This window comes from Apodemus sylvaticus, chromosome 5 (genome assembly GCF_947179515.1).
Source record: "Apodemus sylvaticus chromosome 5, mApoSyl1.1, whole genome shotgun sequence".
Classification (NCBI taxonomy): domain Eukaryota; kingdom Metazoa; phylum Chordata; class Mammalia; order Rodentia; family Muridae; genus Apodemus; species Apodemus sylvaticus.
This window is the reverse complement of record NC_067476.1, coordinates 16,495,349-16,520,628: the sequence shown is the minus strand read 5'-3', so window position 1 is coordinate 16,520,628 and position 25,280 is coordinate 16,495,349. Positions and strand designations below refer to the sequence as shown.

General features: G+C 37.5%; 1 protein-coding gene across 2 annotated transcripts; it reads right to left on the bottom strand.

Moving 5' to 3' along the window:
• Positions 1-9,359: 9,359 nt before the first annotated feature.
• On the bottom strand, positions 9,360-10,701 carry LOC127684149 (olfactory receptor 1L4-like). 2 transcript variants are annotated; one of them, XM_052181113.1, is made up of 2 exons: positions 10,682-10,701; positions 9,360-10,275 (listed from the first exon to the last, which is right to left on the bottom strand). In XM_052181113.1, exons 1-2 carry the CDS (start codon positions 10,699-10,701, stop codon positions 9,360-9,362), a joined length of 936 nt encoding a protein of 311 aa, XP_052037073.1. The 2 variants fall into 2 exon arrangements, with proteins under 2 accessions (XP_052037073.1, XP_052037074.1); XM_052181114.1 differs by lacking the exon at positions 10,682-10,701 and having other exon boundaries at positions 9,360-10,286.
• Positions 10,702-25,280: the final 14,579 nt, after the last annotated feature.

Below are 25,280 nucleotides of genomic sequence, written 5' to 3'. Positions count from 1 at the left end.
GTCTCTGAAGAAAGAAATTGAAGAAGTTCACAGAAGAGGAAAAGATCTCCCATGCTCATGGATTGGCAGGGTTAATATAGTAAAAATGGCCATCTATAGATTTAATGCAATCCCCATAAAATTCCAGCTCAATTCTTCATAGAGGTAGAAAGAACAATTTCCAAATTTATCTGGAATAACAAAAAAACCCAGGATAGGTAAAACTATTCTCAACAATAAAAGAACCTCTGGTAGAATCACCATCTCTGACCTCAAGCTATGCTACAGAGTAATAGTGATAAAAACTGGATGGTATTGGTACAATAGCAGGCAGGAAGATCAATGGAATAGAATTGAAGACCCAAAAACAAACCCACACACCTATGGTCACTTGACCTTTGACAAAGGAGTTAAAACCATCCAGTGGGAAAAAAGCAGCATATTCAACAAATGGTGCTGTGCCAACTGGCAGTCAACATGTAGAAGGATGCAAACTTATCAATTCTTATCCCCCTGTACAAAGCTCAAGTCCAAGTGGGTTAAGGACCACCACATAAAAGCAGATACACTGACTCTAATAGAAGAGAAAGTGGGTAAGAGCCCAGAGCACATGGGCACAGGGGAGATTTTCCTTAACAGAACACCAATAGCTTATGCTCTAAGATCAAGAATTGTCAAATGGGACCTCATAAAATTGCAAAGCTTCTGTAAGGCAAAGGACACTGTCAATAGAGCAAAATAGCAACCAACAGATTGGGAAAAGATCTTTACCAATCCTCCACCTGATAGAGGGCTAATATCCAATATATACAAAGAACTCAAGAAGTTAGATGCCAGAGAACCAAATATCCCCATTAAAAAATGGGATAGAGAGCTAAACAAAGAATTTTCAACTGAGGAATACTTGATGGATGAGAAACACCTAAAGAAATGTTCAACATCCTTAATCACTAGGGAAAGGCAAATCAAAACAACCCTGAGTTTCCACCTCACACCAGTTATAATGACTAAGATGAAAAACTCAGGTGACAGCAGATGCTCAAAAGGATGTGGAGAAAGAAGAACACTCCTCCATTGCTGGTGGGATTGCAAACTGGTAAAACCACTCTGGAAATCAGTTTGGCGGTTCCTCAGAAAATTGGACATAGTACTACCTGAGGATCCAGCTATACCACTTCTGGACATATACCTAGAAGATATTCTAACATGTAAGAAGGACACATGCTCCACTATGTTCATAGCATATGAACCAAATCCAAAAAACCCAAAACAAACAAACAAACAAACAAACAAACAAACAAAAAACCAAAAAAACCCAAACAAAGAATTCATTTTTTTTAATAGCTGTATAGTATTCTATTGTGTAAATATACCACATTTTCTGTGTCCATACCTCCATTGAAGGACATCTGGGTTGTTTTCAGCTTCTGGCTATTATAAATAGGGCTGCTATGAACATAGTGGAGCATGTGTCCTTATTACATGCTGGAAAATCCTCTACTATATGCCCAGGAGTGGTATAACAGGGTCCTCCAGTAGTATTATGCCTAGTTTTCTGGGGACTCGCCAAACTGTTTTCCAGAATGGTTGTACCAGCTTGCAATTCCACCAGCAGTGGAGGAGTGTTCCTCTTTCTCCACAACATCTCCAGCACCTACTGTCTTCTGTGTTCTTTATCTTAGCCATTCTGACTGGTGTGAGGTGAAATCTCAGGATTGTTTTGATTTGTATTTCCCCGATGACTAAGGATGTTGAAGATTTCTTTAGGTGTTTCTTAGTCATTCGATATTCTTCAGGTGAAAATTTTTTGTTTAGCTCTGTATCCCATTTTTTAATAGTGTTATTTGGTTCTCTGGAGTCTAAATTGAATTCTTTGTATATATTGGATATTAGCCCTCTGTCAGATGTGAGGGTGGTAAAGATCTTTAGCCAATCTGTTGGTTGCCAGTTTGTCCTATTGACAGTGTCCATTGCCATACAGAAGCTTTGTAATTTTATGAGGTCCCATTTGTCAATTCTTGATCTAAGTGCATACGCTATTGGTGTTCTGTTCAGGAAAATTCCCCTGTACCCATGTACTCAGGCTCTTCCCCAGTTTTTTCTATTAGTTTTTGTGTGTATGGTTTTATGTGCAGGTCCTTGATCCACTTGGACTTGAACTTAATACAAGGAGATAAGAATGGATCGATTTGCATTCTTCTGCAGGTTGACCTCCAGTTGAGCTGGTACCATTTGTTGAAAAGGATATCTTTTATTCACTGGATGGTTTTTGCTCCTTTGACAAAGTTCAAGTGACCATAGGTGTGTGGGTTCATTTCTGGGTCTTCAATTCTATTCCAGTGATCTACCTGCCTGTCACTGTACCAATACCATGCAGTTTTTAAGATTATTTCTCTGTATTACTGCTTGAGGTCTAGGATACTGATTCCCCCCAGAAGTTCTTTTACTGTTGAGAATAGTCTTAGCTAACCTGGATTTTTTTGTTATTCCAGATGAATTTGAAAATTGCTCTTTCTAACTCTATGAAGGATTGAGTTGGTATTTTTATGGGGATTGCATTGAATTTGTACATTGCTTCTGGCAAGATGCCCATTTTTACTATATTAATCCTGCCAATCCACTAGCATGAGAGATCTTTTTATCTTCTGAGGTCTTCTTTGATTTCTTTCTTCAGAGACTTGAAGTTCTTCTCATGCAGATCTTTCACTTGTTTTGTTGGAGTCACACTAAGATACTTTTTTATTGTTTGTGGCTATTGTGAAGGGTGCCATTTCCCTAATTTTTTTTCAGCCTGTTTATCCTTTGAGTATAGGAAGGCTGCTGATTTGAGTTAATTTTTTTTTCATTTTTTTAATTCGATATATTTTTTATTTACATTTCAAATGATTTCCCCTTTTCTAGCCCCCCACTCCCCGAAAGTCCCATAAGCCCCCTTTTCTCCCTCTGTCTTCCCACCCACCCCTTCCCACTTCCCCGTTCTGGTTTTGCCCTATACTGCTTCACTGAGTCTTTCCAGAACAAGGAGTGGCCCCTTGAGTTAATTTTATATCCAGCCACTTGGCTACTTTGCTGAAGTTGTTTATCAGCTTTAGGAGTTCTCTGGTGGAGTTTTTTGGGTCACTTAATTATACTATTATATCATTTGCAAATAGTGATAATTTGACTTATTGCTTTCTAATTTGTATACCCTGGACCTCCTTTTGTTGTCTAATTGCTCTGGCTAGAACTTCAAGTACTATATTGAATAGATATGGAGAGAATGGGCAGCCTTGTCTGGTCCCTGATTTTAGTGGGATTACTTCAAGTTTCTGTCCATTTAGTTTGATGTTGGCTACTGTTTGATGTACATTGCTTTTACTATGTTTAGGTGTATGCCTTGAATTCCTTATTTTTCCAAGACTTTTAACCTCTTAGGATGCTGAATTTTTTCAAATGCTTTTTCAGCATCTAATGAAATGCCCATGTGGTTTTTTTCCTTGAGTTTGTTTATGTAGTGGATTACATTGCTGGATTTCCATATACTGAAACATCCCTGCATCCCTAGAATGAAGACTACTTGATCATGGTGAATGATAATTTTGATGTGTTCTTGGGTTTATTTGGCAATAATTTTGTTGAGTATTTTTGCATAGATATTCATATGTGAAATTGGTCTGTCCTTCTCTTTCTTTGTTGGATCTTTGTGTGGTTTTGGTATCAGAGTAATTGTGGCTTCATAGAACGAGTTGTGTAGTGCTCCTTCTGTTTCTATTTTGTGGAATAGTTTGAAGAGTATTGGTGTTAGGTCTTCTTTGAAGGTCTGATAGAATTCTGGACTAAAACCATATGGTTCTGTGCTTTTTTTCTGGTTTGAAGACTTTCAATGACCATTTATATTTCTTTAGGGGTTATGGACTGTTTAGATGGTCTATCTGATCCTGGTTTAACTTTTGTATTTGTTATCTGTCTAGGAAATTGTCCAGTTCATCCATACTTTCCAGTTGTGTTGAGTATAGGTTTTTGTAGTAGGATCTGAAGATTTTTTAAATTTCCTCAGTTTCTGTTGTTATATCTCCCTTTTAATTTCTGATTTTTTTAAATTTGGATACTGTCTCTGTGCCTCTAGTTAGTCTGGTTAAAGGATTATCTATCTTGTTGATTTTCTCCAAAAACCAGCTCCTGATTTTGTTGATTCTTTGTATGGTTGTTTTTGTTTCTACTTGGTTGATTTCAGCCCTGAGTTTGATGATTTCCTGTCTTCTACTTCTCTTGGGTGTGTTAGCTTCTTTCTGTTCTAGTGCTTTCAGGTGTGCTTTTAAGCTGCAAGTGTATGCTTTCTCCACCTTTTATTTGGAGTCACTCAGAGCTATGAGTTTTTCTCTTAGCACTGCTTTCATTGTGTCCCATAAATTTGCTTATGTTGTGTCTTCATTTTCATTAAATTCTGAAAAGTCTTTGATTTCTTCCTTATTTATTCCTTGACCAAGTTATCATTGAACAGAATATTGTTCAGCTTCCATGTGTATGTGGGCTTTCCGTTCTTTTTGCAGCTATTGAAGACCACCCTTACTCCATAGATATCTGATAGGGGGCATGGAATTAGTTCCATTTTATATCTGTTGAGGTCTGTTTTGTGTTTATATGGTTGATTTTGGAGAAGGTACCATGAGGTGCTGAGAAGAAGGCATATTCTTTTGATTTAGGATGAAATGTTCTATATATATCTGTTAAATCCAAAACTTCAGTTACTTTCATTGTGTCTCTGTTTAGTTTGTGTTTCTCTGATTGTTCCATTGATGAGAGTTGGGTGTTGAAGTCACAATTATTGTGTGATCTGCAATCTGTGCTTTGAGCTTTAGTAATGTTTCTTTTATGAATGAGGGAGCCCTGGCATTTGGAGCGGACATGTTGAAGCATAGAGATGTGGTGCTGTGCTTGAAGCTGAGTTGGGAGTGAGCCTATGATGCTTTGATAGAACTGATGCTTGAAATGCCACATAATATTTAGAATGATTATAAATATAATCCTGAACACTGTATGAGGAGGCTCTTTCATTGGCTTGCATTGCAACACTTTGCCAGATTTGCTGATTTGTCAGAGCCTTTTGGCTTCTTCTGGATCAAACCACTGCCACTGATTGATGTTTCATGTTTGTCAATCAGAGTGGACTGCTGATGTCCTCACAATGAAGATTGAAATCGCCCCCAAAAATTACTTCTATACAGTTCCACAACTCCATTTCCTATTAACCTTTCTTTCCCCCTACCTCTGGTATTTGGGTTAAAGGGAGATCGAAGTATTTAAGAACCCTTATTAAAGTAGGTTTTGAAAAATGAAAACTGAGGCTGATGAGATGTCTCGGTGGTTAAGAGCACTGTTTGCTCTTCTAGTGGTCATGAGTTCAATTCCAAGTAACCACATGGTGTCTCACAACCATCTATAATGAGATCCAATGCTCTCTTCTGTTGTGTCTGAAGACAGCAGTGTACTCAAATGAAAAAAACTTACTTAAATTAATTTGACCTTGATTATTTGATCTTTCCTCCTCTCTTCTTTGTGATTAACAGGCATGTGGTATAAATAAGAATGAAAACTTTGTTTTAAAGATTGCAAGACTTTTGGGTTGTTTAATTGTACAACACAACCTTGCTTGTATCCTGCCTGATGCACTAACAGACTGACATGTGTAGCTTATTAAGGAAGCTTAGTGAAGATTCTTGACACGTAGGTAAACAAACAATTAAAGGAAATGGAAAGGGAGTTGTGTCCTAAGAATTCACTCTTGTTCATAAGGGAAATTGGTCTGAAGTTCTCTTTCTTTGTTGGATCTTTGTGTGGCTTTGGTATCAGTGTAATTGTGGCTTCGTAGAAGGAATTGGGCAGTGTTCCTTCTGTTTCTATTTTGTGGAATAGTTTGAAGAGTATTGGTGTTAACTCTTCTTTGAAGGTCTGATAGAATTCTGCACTGAAACCATCTGGTCCTGTGCTTTTTTTGGTTGGAAGACTTTCTATGACTCTTTCTATTTCTTTAGGCATTATGGGACTGTTTAGATGGTCTAGTTAGTCCTGATTTAATTTTGGTATTTGGTATCTGTCAAGGAAATTGTCCATTTTCTCCAGATTCTCCAGTTGTGTTGAGTACAGTCTCTTGTAGTAGGATCTGATGATTTTTTGGATTTCCTCAGTTTCCGTTGTTATATCTCCCTTTTCATTTCTAAGTTTGTTAATTTGGATACTTTCTCTGTGCCCTTTGGCCAGTCTGGCTAAGGGGACCAATTTCCCTTATGAACATCGATGCAAAAATACTCAATAAAATTCTTGCCAACCGAATCCAAGAACACATCAAAACGATCATCCACCATGATCAAGTAGGCTTTATCCCGGGAATGCAAGGTTGGTTCAATATACGGAAATCCATCAATGCAATCCACTACATAAACAAACTCAAAGAACAAAACCACATGGTCATTTCATTGGATGCTGAAAAAGCATTTGACAAAATTCAGCATCCTTTCATGCTTAAAGTCTTGGAGAGAACAGGAATTCAAGGCCCATACCTAAACATAGTAAAAGTAATATACAGCAAACCGGTAGCCAGCATCAAACTAAATGGAGAGAAACTTGAAGCAATCCCACTGAAATCAGGGACCAGACAAGGCTGCCCCCTTTCTCCTTATCTTTTCAATATTGTACTTGAGGTACTAGCTCGGGCAATTCGACAACATAAGGAGGTCAAAGGGATACAAATTGGAAAGGAAGAAGTCAAACTATCATTATTTGCAGACGACATGATCGTCTACCTAAGTGACCCAAAGAACTCCACTAGAGAGCTCCTACAGCTGATAAACAACTTCAGCAAAGTGGCAGGTTATAAAATCAACACAAGCAAATCAGTGGCCTTCCTATACTCAAAGGATAAGCAGGCTGAGAAAGAAATTAGAGATATGACCCCCTTCACAATAGCCACAAACAGTATAAAGTATCTTGGGGTGACTCTTACCAAACATGTGAAAGATCTGTATGACAAGAACTTCAAGACTCTGAAGAAGGAAATGGAAGAAGACCTCAAAAAATGGGAAACCCTCCCATGCTCATGGATCAGTAGAATCAATATAGTTAAAATGGCCATTTTGCCTAAAGCACTATACAGATTCAATGCAATACCCATGAAAATCCCAACTCAATTCTTCACAGAGTTAGAAAGAGCAATTATCAAATTCATCTGGAACAACAAAAAACCCAGGATAGCTAAAACTATTCTCAGCAACAAAAGAAAATCTGGGGGAATCAGTATCCCTGACCTCAAGCAATACTACAGAGCAATAGTGTTAAAAACTGCATGGTATTGGTACAGTAACAGGCAGGAGGATCAATGGAACAGGATTGAAGATCCAGAAATGAACCCACACACATATGGCCACTTGATCCTCAACAAAGAGGCTGAAAACATCCAATGGAAAAAAGATAGCCTTTTCAACAAATGGTGCTGGTTCAACTGGAGGTCAGCATGCAGAAGAATGCGAATTGATCCATCCTTGTCTCCTTGTACTAAGGTCAAATCCAAATGGATCAAGGACCTCCACGTAAAGCCAGACACTCTGAAGCTAATAGAAAAGAAACTGGGGAAGACCCTTGAGGACATCGGTACAGGGAGAAAGTTTCTGAACAGAACACCAATAGCGTATGCTCTAAGAGCAAGAATTGACAAATGGGACCTCATAAAATTACAAAGTTTCTGTAAGGCAAAGGACACCATCAAGAGGACAAATCGGCAACCAACAAATTGGGAAAAGATCTTCACCAATCCTACATCAGATAGAGGGCTAATATCCAATATATATATATAAAGAACTCAAGAAGTTAGACTCCAGAAAACCAAACAACCCTATTAAAAAATGGGGTACAGAGTTAACGAATTCTCTCCTGAAGAACTTCGGATGGCAGAGAAGCATCTTAAAAAATGCTCAACTTCATTAGTCATTAGGGAAATGCAAATCAAAACAACCCTGAGATTTCATCTTACACCAGTCAGAATGGCTAAGATTAAAAATTCAGGAGACAGCAGGTGTTGGAGAAGGTGTGGAGAAAGAGGAACACTCCTCCACTGCTGGTGGGGTTGCAAATTGGTACAACCACTCTGGAAATCAGTCTGGCGGTTCCTCAGAAAACTGGGCACCTCACTTCCAGAAGATCCTGCTATACCACTCCTGGGCATATATCCAGAGGATTCCCCACCATGTAATAAGGATACATGCTCTACTATGTTCATAGCAGCCCTATTTATAATTGCCAGATGCTGGAAAGAACCCAGGTATCCCTCAGCAGAAGAGTGAATGCAAAAAATGTGGTATATCTACACAATGGAGTACTATTCAGCCATTAGAAACAATGAATTCATGAAATTCTTAGACAAATGGATGGAGCTGGAGAACATCATACTAAGTGAGGTAACACAGACTCAAAAGGTGAATCATGGTATGCACTCAGTAATAAATGGATATTAACCTAGAAACCTGGAATACCCAAAACATAATCCACACATCAAATGAGGTACAAGAAGAAAGGAGGAGTGGCCCCTGGTTCTGGAAAGACTCAGTGAAGCAGTATAGGGCAAAACCAGAACGGGGAAGTGGGAAGGGGTGGGTGGGAGGACAGGGGGAGAGAAGGGGGCTTGAGGGACTTTCGGGGAGTGGGGGGCTAGAAAAGGGGAAATCATTTGAAATGTAAATAAATTATATCGAATATAAAAAAAGAAGCATTTGCTAAAAAAAAAAAAAAGATTTTACTGTTGTGATGGAATTAGTGGTGAAACTTGGGTGAGACCTATGAATATATTTGAAGTTTATTCTTTTCCAACTTTATTCTCCTTATTCTTAAACTGAATTACTGACACCAACTGGCTCCCTCACCATCTGCCAGATGTGCTACCATTTTATCTTCCTCCATACAACAAGATGTCTCCACCATTTGAAATGTGCTACCCATTTTTTCACTTTGAGTCCTTTTTTGGGTCCATGTTCAATATGTCTCTAGAATGATGTCAACTCATAAGATCAGAATGTCTTTCTCAATTTTCCACTAAGATCACTTTATTTATTCTACTGAACACTAATCAGTTTAAAATTCCCATGCCAGAGTACATGAACATGCTTATTGAAGGTATAATTACCATTCTATTGAGTTTGACAAAATTCTGAAATTTGGATTACTGTAGTACACAGTCTGAGAATGTACATGTATTTGGTCTGTATCATTTACAGAGCACTGACTTGCTTCCAGATCAGTGATGCTGGTGGTTGACACAACTTCATAGAGTATCATATAGAGATGTAGAGTAAAAAGTATAGCCTGAACATGTCTTAGGTCTTCTCAAAGTTATATGCTTCATAGTTTTTACATTTCTATGAGTGAAGTCTGTCCCTTAACTTCTTTAAACCTCTCTTCATATCTTTGTTCCTTAGGCTATAGATGAAAGGATTCATCATAGGCGTCACTACTGTATACATAACAGTGGCTACCCGGTCCTTTACCACTGAGTACATGGACAGAGGCCTAAAATAGACATAAATTACACTCCCATAGAACAGGGTCACTACAGTGAGGTGGGAGCCACAGGTAGAGAAAGCTTTTAACTTTCCAGCTGCAGAGGGGATCCTGAGCACAGTGACAATGATTCTCAGGTAGGAAAATAGGATGCATAGGAAGGGGGTCACAATGACAGCTAGGGTCTCAGTCATGACCACGATCTGGCTGGACGATGTGTCAGAGCAGGACAGCTTCAGCACAGGCTGAGTGTCACAGAAAAAGTGCTTAATGACATGAGAGGCACAGAATGAGAGGCGAGACATGAGGAGGACACGGAACAGTGCATGCAGATGGGAGATGGTGCAAGAACCCAGCAGCATGAGGAGGCAGCATTGTGACCTCATCACCACGTCATAATTTAAAGGGTTGCAGATGGCAACCAGTCTGTCAATGGCCATGGAGGCTAGCAGGTAGCTATCAGTGTTTGCTAAAGCTATGAAGAAGTACATCTGAACAAGGCATCCCACATAGGAGATAGTCTTTGTCTCTGAGAGCAAGTTCACCAGCATCTTGGGCACAATGACTGTTGTGAAGCAGATATCCATGAATGACAAATTGCTGAGGAAAAAGTACATGGGGGTATGGAGCCTGGAGTCAGAGCGTATGGCCAGGATGATGAGCACATTCCCCACCACAGTGACCAGGTACATGATGATGAAGATGACAAAAAGGGGTTTCTGCATCCAGGGATTGGAAGAGAGACCCAGCAAGATGAAGTCTGAGGTACTGCTGCTGTTCATTTCCCTGTCTCTGGATACAGTTGGAACACTTTGGAAAAGATGTAAACAAATTAATCAAGACAATGTCTCTCTTATACTCTGGCCTGCAATGAAATCCCAATGCCACTCACTAGGATTTTAAAAATGTTTAATTGATGAAATTATTTTAAAAACAAAAGCAGCAACAGTAACATCAAAGAAGGAACAAGTTGAAAAATTCTAAACTGCCTCCTAAATTAGAAGATGAAAGTTGTCCTTTTATTGGAAGAAACTTCTGTTGCTTAATATGTTGGAATTCTTCTCAGTGCCATCTGTGTATGTATATATATATATACATACATACATTATATTTACATAGGTATACACACACATTTGTTTTTTGACCAATTCCTTAGCTTTCATTTCACACTGGTTCTAGCGACCAAGTGCTGATTTCCATTTTGAGTGAAGATGTTCTTTTTCAAGCCCTGTACATTCATGAGATCTTATAAAGCTTGTCTCCCCAGAATTATGAAATTGTGATGATGATATGGATAATACAATAATATACATCTCTGTTAATTAGTGGTACTTATTCGACTTTCATTCAAGATAAACACCTCCTAATTGTTTCAGAGAGAAATATAACTAATGTTTAATGTTTTCATTGAAATAATAAAATATGATTTTTTATTGGTAATTTTGAAGCTAGCTGTCCTCCTTAATATATAAATATTATGACAGGAATGGGATTTGTTATTGAAATTATTCAAATTTGTTACTTTTTATTTTAGCAAACTCATCTTTTCATGGTAAATATTTAAATATTATAATAACATAAAATTTAGAATCTTAGAGGCCCTTTCTACCAACCTTATATATGTGATAGAGGCAAAGACACCCCATCATTACTATCAAGCTACTTTGCTTATAACTTTATTAAATGACTTTGGTATATTTAGCTGATAATAAATGAAAACCAAAAAGAGATACACTGTAGGCATCCATTGATGGATGACTAGACAAATGGAAGCTATGTATATACATATTGTAGTATTATTCAGATCTATAGAAAAACATTCCACGTTATTAGCAGGAAACTGGGTAAAAATAGATATAAGTCAGTTTTCCTCATATGTGGATGAGGGGGGAGAAGATGTGAAAACAGGTGGAGGCTACAAGGGAAATAGAAGAGAAACAGATATGTGAGAGGGCAAAACATGATTACAGTCAAATTAGGTCCTATGCATGTATGATGATGACACAGTGAAACCAGTTATCTTGTATAATCTTAAGTTGCCTGAGAAGTTACAGTCTCCCTGCCTCCACTCTTTAATTCCTGAGATTACACATGTTTGCTATCATGTGTGGCAAGAAAATATTCATACTCTTCTCATATTAGAAAATATAACAGAGAAAAGAGTTTTAGTTTAAAATGGTCAGAAGATCTGACAGACACCTGGAAATAAATCTCAGGAATTGAAAGGGACGATTTTAACAAAAATACAACTTAAAAACCAATATAAATGGGGAAAAGGAATAAATAGGCCTAATTCAGATAAAGCATAACAGAAACCACATTTGTACAATGAATACATGATGATAAAAATTAGAAGAACACTTTTAGTATATTCTTATTACTCAAGATTATGTTGTAATTGAAGAAATAAGATGGCTAACGTACCCTGTCACTTTAATCACTATTCAAGCCATTGCAATACAGTAATTATGTGTGTTAGATGGCTTTTAAATCGTATTTCCCGTTTCAATCCCAAGAAGCAACTTTTTTTATTGTTCTTATTTTTATGAATTAAAAATATATGGTTTGACAACTTTAAGCAGCTTACCAGAACACACATTTATCAAGCAGCTGAGTTGTGGTTTCAATACAGGCTGTCTAAGGTCAGATCTGGAACTATTTCTGTTCAGACTAGTGTGTAGTTATCGTAGTATCTGTTGTTTTTCGAAGTGTCAAGAGTAAGTTGTAGGCTGATGACAATGTATTCAGAAAAAAACCTTGTTTTGTAAAAATAAAGACCATCCTTATATATATGTTATGTTTATGTTGGTATATGCACAAATACATGTGATTATCTTTTATTTATTTTATCTTTGAGACAGGGTCTTGTATCTCAGTCTGTCTGGAACTTTCTTCCCAGTCAAAGATGATGCTGAATTTCTAATCTTCCTGTGTCATCTTCCTGGAACTATAGACATGTTCTACCATTCTGGGCTTATGGGGCCTGGAGATTGAATACAGACCTTCCTGAGGGCAAGGCAAGCACTTCACCAATGGAACAATAGCTCAAGTTGTTGGTGGCATAGAGGTCTTTGCACTCACAGAGAGGCTGTAAGAGAACCAGGAATGTTAATCATGCAGGGGTTCTCCTTGATGGAGGAGATAAAATCAAATACCTTCATTCCATCCAGCAAGCTAAGAATGGAGGTTGCTAACATCATGATGACCTTTTTGTTACCTTGAAAGGACAGACCTCATCCAAATTCCTCAGAATGATTCCAGACCCTTTTCTCTTTAGACCATTACCTGTCCTTATGGGAGATGTTACAAGTACTTTATGGCCTGCTGACGTCTTATCAGTCAGAGATCACATTAGATTCTAGCCTTTTGGCTGTAGAACCCACCCTCATTCTTACATTTACTTTGCAAAAGAATTTCTATGTACTCACACCTTAAGCTTTACTATGTACCTGGAATTGAGCTAATTACTGCCTAGAAACTTTTTTTTCAAAATTGGGCTTTGCTTTAAATATGCTGACAATGAACCGCCTAACATTAGGTTCTCTGAAGTCTGATTCAGGTTGACAAAGTCAATCTACACCTGGGTTTTCTTTCTTTTTCTTTTTTCCTCTTGTTTTTCAAGAAAGGGTTTCTCTGTATAGTCCTGGCTTTCCTGGAACTCACTCGGTAGACCAGGCTGTCCTTGAACTCAGAAATACACTCTGCCTCCCAAGTGCTGGGATTAAACGTATGTGCCACCACTGCCCAGATACACTGGGTTTTCATTCTTATCTTTGTGTTCTTTGCTTCACTGCTTGGATACTTACAAAGGATCTCTCACCTAGCCTTCTGATTGTCTTCTGAAGTGATATCAGACAGTGAAAACTAATTTTCATGTTTATATAACTTTTCATATAACTTTATGCTATATGTAGCTCATTTATTATTTGACAATAATATATTAAAATTACATGTCTATTGTCCACAACTGTGGAATGGAATTAACTAACATCGCAGTATCTCACATTTTTTGTGGTAAGATCATATTGTTTGTTTTCAAGAAATAATGAACATATTACTTTCATAATTTTATAATTAAATAGGTGGAATTGCCCTGTAATTGTACTTCATAGGGAACCAGACCTAGACTTGTGTGCATATTTTAAGGGTTTACTCTGATAAACACTGTAAATACATCAGGTACAGGGTTGTATGCTATCTGTGATGCTGTATTTTTCCTTCATAGACTGTCACTATGTATACACTCATATATACAAGTAGACTATGAAATATGGTGAATTATGTTGGAGTTTATGAGCATTGAAAACCATTACAGATACTTTCAACCTGACACAACTACCTTACTCCTGGTCAGTGTGCTCATTTCATTTCCTAGACACACTCCACTTCCCCTCAGGGTCTTTTGCCATCATGCCTGGGACATTGTTTGCATTGGTATTAATAGGCTATTTTATCACCTCTGTCTAAACTTATGTGAATAAATTAGTGTTGTGTTCCCAGGGGCAAGGATTGAGCCTCTTTTCATCTAGCTGGACCTAATAACATTGCATATTTTTTCATGTCTTGGGAAAGTCATTTGATGTCTGCATATCTATCAATAATGTTACACATGCATGTAAGTGTGTGTGTGTGTAATGCTACTTTCTATTCTACTTATCTCTGTCCTTTGGAAATATACATGTCCCTTGGGATAGAGTCTGGCAAAATTTTCTCCATGTGGATTGTAGCACTGCTTATACCATAGAACACATATAAAACTGTTTGTTGGTCCTTTCCTTGCTTTGGGAGAAATGACAGTCATAGAGGTCTTGAACTAACTTCAGCTCTGTTGGGTCCTCACAATAGCACTCAGACTTCCTAACTTCATCCCATGACCTTAGGCTCTATCTTGAATCATGGCTTTTAGAAACCTAAATCTTGGTATTTGTCCACTTTTCACGCCCTACTTCAAGACAAACAGATCTGTGGTGGTGGGTGCATAGCCCTCTTTAAGTACTTACTTAGCTTAGGATTCTGCAGAGTCCCGTGCGGGCTGGGTTCCTCTCTTTCAACATTGAAATACATGTCTCTATCCTGTTTTTACTCCCGTGTCAGATTAGAGTTCTTGTCTTTTGGTTCTAGGGAAGAGGGCAAATTGTTCTAATATTTATTTCCTTCTCATTTCATGTTGAAAGCCTTTGAAGCACCATCAGATTCTTTGATGTAAACAATCCACCCATTTTTAGGGTGTTCTCTGTTTCTTCTGTCCACTTCTTATTTATGCTTTAATTCTCCTAGGAATTACTATTTCAAGGATTCTTACACCTGTCTCTCTTATATTAATTCTTTGGTTATGTGTGGAAGTTTTCTGTCCTTCACGGTGCCTTGCTTAGGTGTGACCAGCTGGTGTTTATAAGTGCAGTTGTGAATATATAGATTACAGACTGTGCCTTCTCAGTCTCAGCATGGAGATCTGACACAAAAGCTTTGTCTGTACTAGAGTCACAGAGTGTTTTATCTCTGGGCTCTATTTTTCACCATTCCAGAGGTGGTATGCTCACAATATCCAGAGAGGCTTGCTTTCTTGGGAGTGTCTCTTTCTCACCATGAGTTGAAGCTTGTCCTCATATGTTTTTGACATTTGTTTTGACATATGTGTTTTGACATTGTGTTTTGCTTTACTCTCACCACTTAACATCCAGTGAGTCTGACCTTTATGAGCAGCAGCTTATTTAGGTTCCTAGATGATGTGAGCAGGCTTTTGTTCTCCTTAATATTAGCTTAACCCCTTCTTTAAATATGATGAGGAGGTGAGTAAAACCTCTGATATTCAGCAGGTATTTAAAAATTCTAACAGTTACAAGTCCTCCACTGTGGGGCACAGAAGTTTGGGTATGGAGGACAAGCCTCCAGTACCTGACTTCAGAAATCATTTAACCATTATGATAGGTATTACTCACTCAGTCTCCTGTCTAGTAAACATGGACATATGTTTCAATTAAAATAATCTTAGACTACCTTAAAGCTACCTCCAAGTTGGGATCTCTCTTCAATTATTTTTAAGAATGATTGCAGGAGAATTCTAGCTATATTCACATCCTAGGGATATGCATTCTACTGTGTAATCACACTCCATGTCTCTCCATTTCATTTCATTTCATTTCATTTCATTTCATTTCATTTCATTTCATTTCATTTCATTTCAATATCCTTCATCCTGGGATATTCATGGAAAGGCTCTTCCTAGTGTTGCAGAGAGTCTGCTAGACAATTCACAAGAACTTGTTTTTAGGTTTGACTGTGCTGTTAAGAAGTCTTAATTAAATGCTATCTATTGGCATAAACTTTTGTTTCATTAATATCAAACAAGATAATAACATTTGGCTAGTTGATTTGCTAGCTTTATGAGAATGTCTAAATTATATAGAATGTTAGAAGTAAGATACTTCCTAGATTGTGTTTTACAGCACATGGGTGAAGCATGAATTCTTAGATCATTCACGTGTTCATTGCTTCATGATGACTTCTTTCCTGTCTTCAAACACTATGAGTAGCCAGCTGTTTGAATGTCTCTGCTGATGACATCACTGTCTCCTCTTAAGGTTTTTTCCCTTACCTATCAGGTCCTCAGACCCTTACTTACTAACCTTAAATTATTTGGCATATGATGTCATCTGATAATGGCATATGATGATCTCTGATAATGAGTTGAAGGCTTCATGTTTGGTCCTCTTTGTGGATGTTCTAGAAAGTATTAGGATGAATGTTAGGGTCATGTTTCCATCCCATATGTGATGAGCACTTTTCACTGCACATAAAACCACAGAATAAATAAGAGAGAGGCAGGTGTAAGAATCATTGAAATAATGATTCCTAAGAGAAGTAAAGGAGAAGTTAAAGTGGACAGAAGAAACAGAGAACACCCTAAAAATGGGTGGGTTGTTTACATCAAAGAATTTCTATGTTAGTGATGGTAGGTCATTTTACTAACCATTCCTGGCTATAAAAGTATAAATTCCAGGAAAATGAGCATCTAAAATACACCTTTAACTCACAGTTGCATCACTGTGACTATCAAAGTTGCTCAAAGTGTTATTTCTGAATAGTACCTTTTGTCTTTTACCAAGTTGGCTGTACCTGGTCCAGATCCCAAGTGGCAAACACCTCCTTTACTGCACCCTCATACTGTGGGCATTCTCAGTCACAACAATGTAGGTAATTACCCAATGCCTGCATGTTCTGGGCATTGCTATAAGACCTTCACATATATTGATCCATTCCATCTTCACAATACCCCAGCTTACAGGTAACAAAAATGAATGGAGGCATCTCACTGGCATAGTACAGTTGCAGAGTGCTGCTCTTCTCTGCAGCATGTTCATTGCTTTTTTTTTTTTTTTTTTTTTTTTTTTTTGCTTGGCCTTGTCTCATTTCCTGGACAAGAACATTCTATGGGTCACTAATTCTAGGATGTGGACTGCACTCTTTAAGTACTCAAGGCAGTGCTTCAGCTTTGTGTTTTACACAGTGTTTGTGTTTTACACGGAAGAGTAGTTTAAATATCTGACTCAAGGAACAGAAAGAGAGGTACACACGTACACACACACACACACACACACACACACACACACACACACACATACACACACACACCTCTACTTGTAAAGACAGACACAGAGAAACAGAAAAGGAAGAAAAAGCACAAGGCAGAAATATGGGGAAGAAGAGGCAACAACAGGATCTTGGATAGGGAGGACAGTCACGAGAATAAATTGAAATTAGTGTCTTGTTTTCAACAACCACCTCCAACAGCCTACCTACCTGTGAGAAGATCAAGGTTTAAAATCGGTCCCATGGACAGCCAGTCTCTGAAGAAGGCCTCCTGAAATGATAATCTAGCTTCAGAGATGTGACTTCCACCCTACATAGGGGACTACTAGTAGAAAGAGACCCAGGGGCTTGTCCTGTCTCATGCCAGAACCCTAGAGAATTGCCCTTGGGATCTTCCCAGGAGGGAGAACATCACTTTGAGGATAACAGGCTCCAGGGTGTAGCCTCTCACACTGGGGAAAGTAATTAGTATCATGTAGTAGCAAAATGGAATTGAACTTGTGCTCATATATACACTACAAAAGCTTGCATTTACTCGTGTGCATGTGCGTGTGCGTGTGCGTGTGCGTGTGCGTGTGTGTGTGTGTGTGTGTGTGTGTGTGTGTGTGTGTGTGTGTGCACGTGCATACTCACTCTCATTCATGCACTTAAGTTTAAGCTCTGATGTTTTTGAGTCTCTGTGACTGGTTGTAGAACATGATCTAGATACACATGTCACTGGTATTATCGCAAGGGAGTACAGTTTCTGGTGCCAAACTAACTAGATTCTTACTCTGGAAAGTCCTGATTCCCTGAGGTGAAACATCCAACCTAGGCCCTTCCCTAACAATTCCCCACCAGATGAGTCCATCAGGGACACATCCAGCAGAGGTGAGCTGTATGCTGTCCCATGACCTCTATCTTTGGACCTATCTCTTTCCCTGCCTTCCCAAGGAACCTTGAACATCAAGCTTAGACTTCTCTCCAGCCAATCCTCTGCCTGCCAGGTGCACCTGGGGCATAGACAGCAGAGGTGAATAGAATCTTTTTGCCTTGGATGCATTGTCATGTTGTGCCTGCCTCCCTAGTAAGACCTGTTGGCATCAGTTACATCCAGCCAATGTAACAGACAACCTGATTGCTAAGGGACAGTGTAATGATACAACCACCAAGAGACAGGGTGATATGGCAACACCAGACCCCAGCTATGTTTTTACAGCATTCATGGATGGATGGATGGACGGATGGGTGGGTGGGGTAGAGCTCCCTAAGCCAAACCCCCTAACCAACAACTTTATTTCTTCTTTTTCTTTTATTTCCTTTCCTTGCCTTTTTATGCCTACTTAGACAAAAGTTCTTCAGAAAATTACTTCAGAGATAAAATGTTACACAAAATGGAAGTTCCAGAAGAATGTTGATATTAAGCTCAAAGCAGTTTGTTTCATTCTAATATGCCCATTATAAGTTCAAAGCAACAGTTTTTTTACATAGCCTTTCCTTATCATAGTGCACACCTGTGGTTTCATCCTTGAACCTAAATGCTTTTTCTTGAACATAAATTTATCCCAAGTCTATTTAGTGTAATTATGAAAGATTATTGCATTTTCTTATTATGCAGCCTTTATTTACTATATGAGGGGTGAGCACATTCTATTCTTGATTCTAACATTGTTACATTTTTTTCTAGCAAAGTAACTAAGACCATCTCTTAAAATTTCTTCCTAAAATTATTTTAATCAAATCAGGAATTCTATAGAATCATTAATTTATCAAAACAGCATTAATTTGTGAAAGTTCATCTTTATGTTGATCTGCAGAAATCTGATCAATAGTGTGGGCTAATGTCCAGGGATTATTATATTAATTTAATAATGACAGGAAAGGCATATCTGCTGCAAGAAGCAACCCTGAGATAAAGTCTCTTTGGGACCTTGCCATCAAGCTTCACCCATTGCAGATCATGCAAAAATGGTGGGCCACCTCTTGCTAGTCTTTGCCTATATTAGATGACACTCTACTCAATGAAACTGGGCCAGAGAAGAAATAAAGAAATTAAGACTTTTTAGAATTTAATGAAAATTCATGTACAGCATACACAAACTTATGGGTCACAATGAAAGCACTGCTAAGAGGAAAGTTCATAGCACTAAATGCCTTCATAAAGAAATTGGTGAGATCTCATACTAGCAATTTAAATGTACAACTGAAAGCTGTAGACAAAAGGAGCAAAGACACCCAAGAAGAGTAGGAAATAATCAAAGTGGGAGGGAAATTAAACTCAGGGTTGAAATCATTAAATTAAATAAAACCCCCACCCACTCACCCACCCACCCACCCACCCAACCAACCAAACAAACAAAACAATAAAAATAATCAATGAAACCAAGAAACCAAGAGCTGATTCTTTGAGAAAAATCAACAAGATCAATAAACCCTTAGCCAAACTAACTGAAACACAAGGAGACAGTATCCAAATAAATAAAATCATAAATGACAAAAAAGAGACTTGGCAACAGACTCTGAGGAAATTCAGAGTCATTAGACCTTACTTCAAAACCTGTAAAATCTGAACAAAATGAATGATTTTGTAGTTAGATATTATTTTCCAAAGTTAAATCAAGATCAGGTTATCTATTTAAGTAGTCCTTATATCCACCAAGGAAATAGAAGGAGAAATTAAAAATCTTCAAACAAAAGAAAGAAAAAAAGAGAAGAAAAGAAGACAAGAGCAAGATTGTTTTCACACAGAATTCTATCAGATTAAAAATGCCAACACTCCTTAAACTTTTCCAAAAGAATACAGAACTAACATTACTAAACTCATTCTGTGAGGTCAAATTTACCTTGATACCTAAACCACACAATAATTCATCAAAGAAAGAGAATTTTAGACCGTTTTCTCTTATAAACATCAGCACAAAAATACTTAATAAAATACTTGCAAGCTAAATCCGAAACCACAAAAAAGATCATCCACCATGAACAATTAGGATTCACCCCAGAGATGCAGGGATGGTTCAATATACGAAAATCTATCCATGTAACCCACCTATAAACAAACTGAAAGAAACAAATCACATGGTCATCTAATTATATGCTGAAAAACCTTTGATAAAATCCAACACCCTTTCATATTGAAAGTCTTAGCTCAGGGATACAAGGTACATACCTAGACATCATAAAGTCAATATACAGCAAACCAATAGCCACATCAAATTAAATGGAGAGAAACTTATACCAATTCCACTAAAGTCAGCGACAAGGCTATCCACTCTGTCTCAACCTATTCAACATAGTACTTGAAGTTCTAGCTAGAGCAATACGACAACTAAAGGAGATCAAGGAGGTACAAATTGGAAATGAAGTAGTCAAGATATTTTTATTCACAGATGATAAGATGATATATATAAGTGACCTCAAAAATTCTATCAGAGAACTCTGATAGCTAATAAACACTTCCAGAAAAGTGGCTGTGTTTTAGGGTTTTAGTGAAGTGAACAGCCACTATGACAAAGGCAACTCTTATAAGCTCAACATTTAATTAGGGCTGGCTTAAAAGTTCAGAGGTTCAATACAGTATCATTAAGGTGTAAGAATGGCAGTATCCAAGAAGGTATGGTGCAAGAAGAGCTGAGAGTTCTACATCTTCATCTGAAGGCTGCTGGAAGACTGCTTCCAGGAACCTAGGATGAATCTTTTAAACCCATGTTGTTCACAGTGACACACCCACTCCAACAAGGCCACTCCTCCTAATAATGCCATTCCCTGGGCTAAGCACATACAAACCATCACAGGCTTGATAAAAAATTACTCTCACCTCAAATAAAACCAGTAACCCTTTACACAAATGGTAAACAGACTGAGAAAGAAATTATGGCAATAACACCATTTACAATAGCCAAAAATAATATAAAATATTTTAATGTAACTCTAACAAAGACATGTATGACAAGAATTTTAAGCCTCCAAAGAAAGAAACGGAAGAAGATATTAGAAGGTACAGCAATCTCCCGTTCTCATGGATCAGTAAAATTATCATCTTACCAAAGCAATCTACACATTCAATGCAATTTCTATCAAAATTCCAACACAATTCTTTGCAGACCTTGAAGGAACAATTATCAGTTTCATATGGCAAAACAAAAAAACTCAGGATAGCTAAACAATCTTGAACAATAAAAGAACTGAAGATACCACCATCTCTTATTTCAAGCAATACAGAGCAATAGTAATAAAAACACATAGTATTGGCATAAAAACAGAACTGTTTATCAGTTGAATCCAATAAAATTACCAGAAATAAACCCACACTGCTATGGATACTTGATTTTTAACAAAGAACCAAAAACCATACAATGAAATAATGAAAGCATTTTCGACAAATGGTGATGGTCTAACTAGAGTTCTGCATACTGAAGAATGTAAATAGACCAACATCTATCATCCTGTACAAAACTCAAGTCCAAATGGATCAAAGACTTCAATATAAAAATGGATACACTAAATATAACAGAAGGAAAAGTAGGTTAACTACCTTGAACATTTTGACACAGGATACAAATTTCTTTTTTAAATTAAACTAATAAAATTTATTTTAGAATATACAACTCAGTATTGACATTTTTTTAAGTCATCAAAATAATTTATAATAGTTAGATGCCTCTTAAATATACAATATATCTTCTGAAACTAAAAGTAATATTCACTCAACTAGTTTTAAAAATCTGTTTGGAACATTAAACATGATAGAAGTAGAAAAAAATCTCTTAACAAGTCCTCTATGGGGCATTTATTGAGCCTTCATAGGACCAAGATGCCCCAGTGTAGGGCAATCGAGGGTGTGGAGGTGGGAATGGGTTGATGAGTGGAGGAACACCCTTATAGAAGGAAGGGGAGGGAGAATGGGATAGGGGCTTTTCAGGAGGTGGGGAAACCAGGAAAGGTATAACTTTTGAAATGTAAATAAACAAAATATCCAATAAAAAAGAAGTCCTCTATGAAAGGAAATTGTGAATATTTCCTGATTAGACAGAAACTGTTCCATCTCCAAGGGAGAACACTCAGCATAACTGTGGCTTCATAGAATGAATTGGGTAGTGTTTCTTCTGTTTCTATGTTGTGGAATGGTTTGAAGAGTATTGGTATTAGGTCTTCTTTGAAGGTCTGATGTAATTCTGCACTAAACTCATCTGGTCCTGGGCTTTTTTTTTTTTTTTTTTTTTTTTTTTTTTTTTTTTTTTTTTTTTTTTTTTTGGTTGGGAGACTTTAATGACTGTTTCCGTTTCTTTAGGGTTTATGGAATTTGGTATCTTTCTAGAAAATTGTTTATTTCAATTTTCCAGTTTTGTTGAATATAGGCTTTTGTAGTAGGCTCTGATGTTTTAAATTTACTCAATTTCTGTTGATATATCTCCATTTTCATTTCTGATTTTGTTAATTTGGATACAGTCTTTGTGCCCTCTGGTTAGTCTGGCTAAGGATTTGTCTATCTTGTTGATTTTCTCAAAGAAACAGCTCCTGGTTTTGTTGATTTTTTTGTATAGTTCTTTTTGTTTCTACATGGTTGATTTCAGCCCGGAGTTTGATTGTTTCCTGCAGTCTACTCCACTTGGGTGTATTTCCTTCTTTTTGTTCTAGAGCTTTCATGTGTACTGTCAAGCTGCTATTCTATGCTCTCTCCAGTTTTTGTTTGGAGGCAATGAGAGCTATGAGTTTTCCTACTAGCACTGCTTCCATTGTGTCCCATAAGTGTGGGTAATATAAAATTTCTTTTCTGGTCCAACTTACTTAGAGTTCTATAGGCCTCTTGTATGTTTATGGGCATCTCTTTCTTTAGGTTAGGGATGTTTTCTTCTATAATTTTGTTGAAGATATTTACTGGCACCTTAAGTTCAGAATTTTCATTACATTCTAAAAAGTTTTTGATTTCTTTATTTATTTCTTCCTTGACCAAGTTATCATTGAGTAGGGTATTGTTCAGCTTCCATGTGTATGTGCTGCAAAAAGATGTAGGTGTATTCTTTTGTTTTAGGATGAAATGTTTTATAGATATCTGTTAAATCCATTTGGTCCATACCTTCTGTTAGTTTCACTGTGTCTCTGTTTAGTTTCTGTTTCCATGATCTGTCCATTGATGAGAGTGGGGTGTTCAAGTCTCTCACCATTATTGTGTGAGGTTCAGTGTGTGCTTTGAGCTTTAGTAAAATTTATTTTATGAATATGGGTGCCTTTGCATTTGAAGCATAGATGTTTAGAATTGAGAGTTATTCTTGGTAGATTTTTCCTTTGATGAGTATGAAGTGTCCTTCCTCATCCTTTTTGATAACTTTTGGTTGAAAGTTGCTTTTATTTGATATTAGAATGACTACTCCAGCTTGTTTTTTGAGACCATTTGCTTGGAAAATTGTTTTCCAGCTGTTTACTCTGAGGTAGTGTCTTTCTTTGACACTGAGGTGTGTTTCCTGTAAGCAGTAAAATGTATTCTATTTATGTATGCAGTTTGTTAGTCTATGTCTTTTCATTGGAGAATTGAGTCCTTTGATGTTAAGAGATATTAAGGAATAGTGATTGTTGCTTCCTGTTATTTTTAATGCTATTTTTATTTTATTAATTTTATTTCTTCTTTTAGGCCTGTTGAAAGAAGATTAATTTCTTGCTTTTTCTAGTGTGTAGTTTCCCTCCTTGTGTGGTTGATTTCCATTCATTATCCTTTGTAGGACTGGATTTGTGGAAAGATATTGTATAAATTTATTTTTGTCATGGAATATTTTGCTTTCTGCATCTATGGTAATTGAGAGTCTTGCTGGGTACAGTAACCTGGGCTGGCATTTGTGTTCTCTTAGGGTCTGTATGACATCATTCCAGGATCTTCTATCTTTCATAGTCTCTGGTGAGAAGTCTGGTGTTATTCTGTTTGATCTGCCTTTGCCTTTATATATTACTTGACCTTTTTCCCTTATTGCTTTTATTATTCTTTGTTTTGTTCATTTGGTTTTTGACTATTATATGACAGGAGGAATTTCTTTTCTGGTCCAATTTACTTAGAGTTCTGTAGGCCTCTTGTATGTTTATGGGCATCTCTTTCTTTAGGTTAGGGATGTTTTCTTCTATAATTTTGTTGAAGATATTTACTGATGCCTTAAGTTTGGAATCTTAATTCTCTTTTATACCCATTATCCTTAGGTTTGATCTTCTCATAGTGTCCTGGATTTCCTGGATACTTTGCTTTAAGCGCTTTTTGTATTTCACATTTTCTTTGACTGTTGTGTCAATGCTTTATATGGTATCTTCTGCAGCTGAGATTCTCTCTTCTATCTCTTGTATTCTGTTGTTGATGCTTGTATCTATGACTCCTGATCTCTCTCCTAGGTTTTCTGTCTCCAGCATTGTCTCCCTTTGTGATTTATTTGTTTCTATTTCTAATTTTAGAACTTGAATGGTTTTGCTCAATTCCTTCATCTGTTTGGTTTTGCTTTCCTGCAATTCTTTAAGGGATTTTTGTGTTTCCTCTTTAAGGGCTTCTACCAGTTTCCCCGTGTTTCTCTGTATTTCATTAAGGGAGTTATTTATGTCCTTCTTAAAAGTCCTCTGTTATCATCATGAGATGTGATTTCCATCAGAGTCTTGCTTTTCTGGTGTGTTGGGGTATCCAGGGCTCATTGTGGTGGGAGAACTGGGTTCTGATGATGCCAAGTATCCTTGATCTCTCTTGTTTATGTACTTTCCCTAGCCTTTCACCATCTGGATATCTTTGGTGTTAGCTGGTCTTTCTGTCTCTGAATGTGGCTTGTCCCTTCTGCAAACCTGTGTGCCAGAACTCCTGGGGACCAGTTCTCTCTGGGAGGAATTTGTGTATGGACAGCTGTGACACAAGGTCCACTCTGAAGTGAAGATGGAACTGGAAGGATCCTGTTCTCAGCTGTTCATTGGTTCCTGTGTTCTGATGGCTCAGGGCAGGTCCCTCTTGGGTCAGGAATTTGAGCAGAACTGGTTGTCTTACCTGTGCTCACAGGCTTGACAGCATTCTTGGGAGACCAGAAATTCCAGGGTGGGGAGGTGGGAATGGGTGGGTGGTGAAGCACCCTTATAAAAGTAAGGGGAGAGGGATGGGATAGGTTTCTGGATGGGTGTACTGGCTAGTTTTGTGAGTCAACTTGACACAGGCTGGAGTTATCACAAAGAAAGAAGCTTCAGTTGGGGAAGTGCTTCCA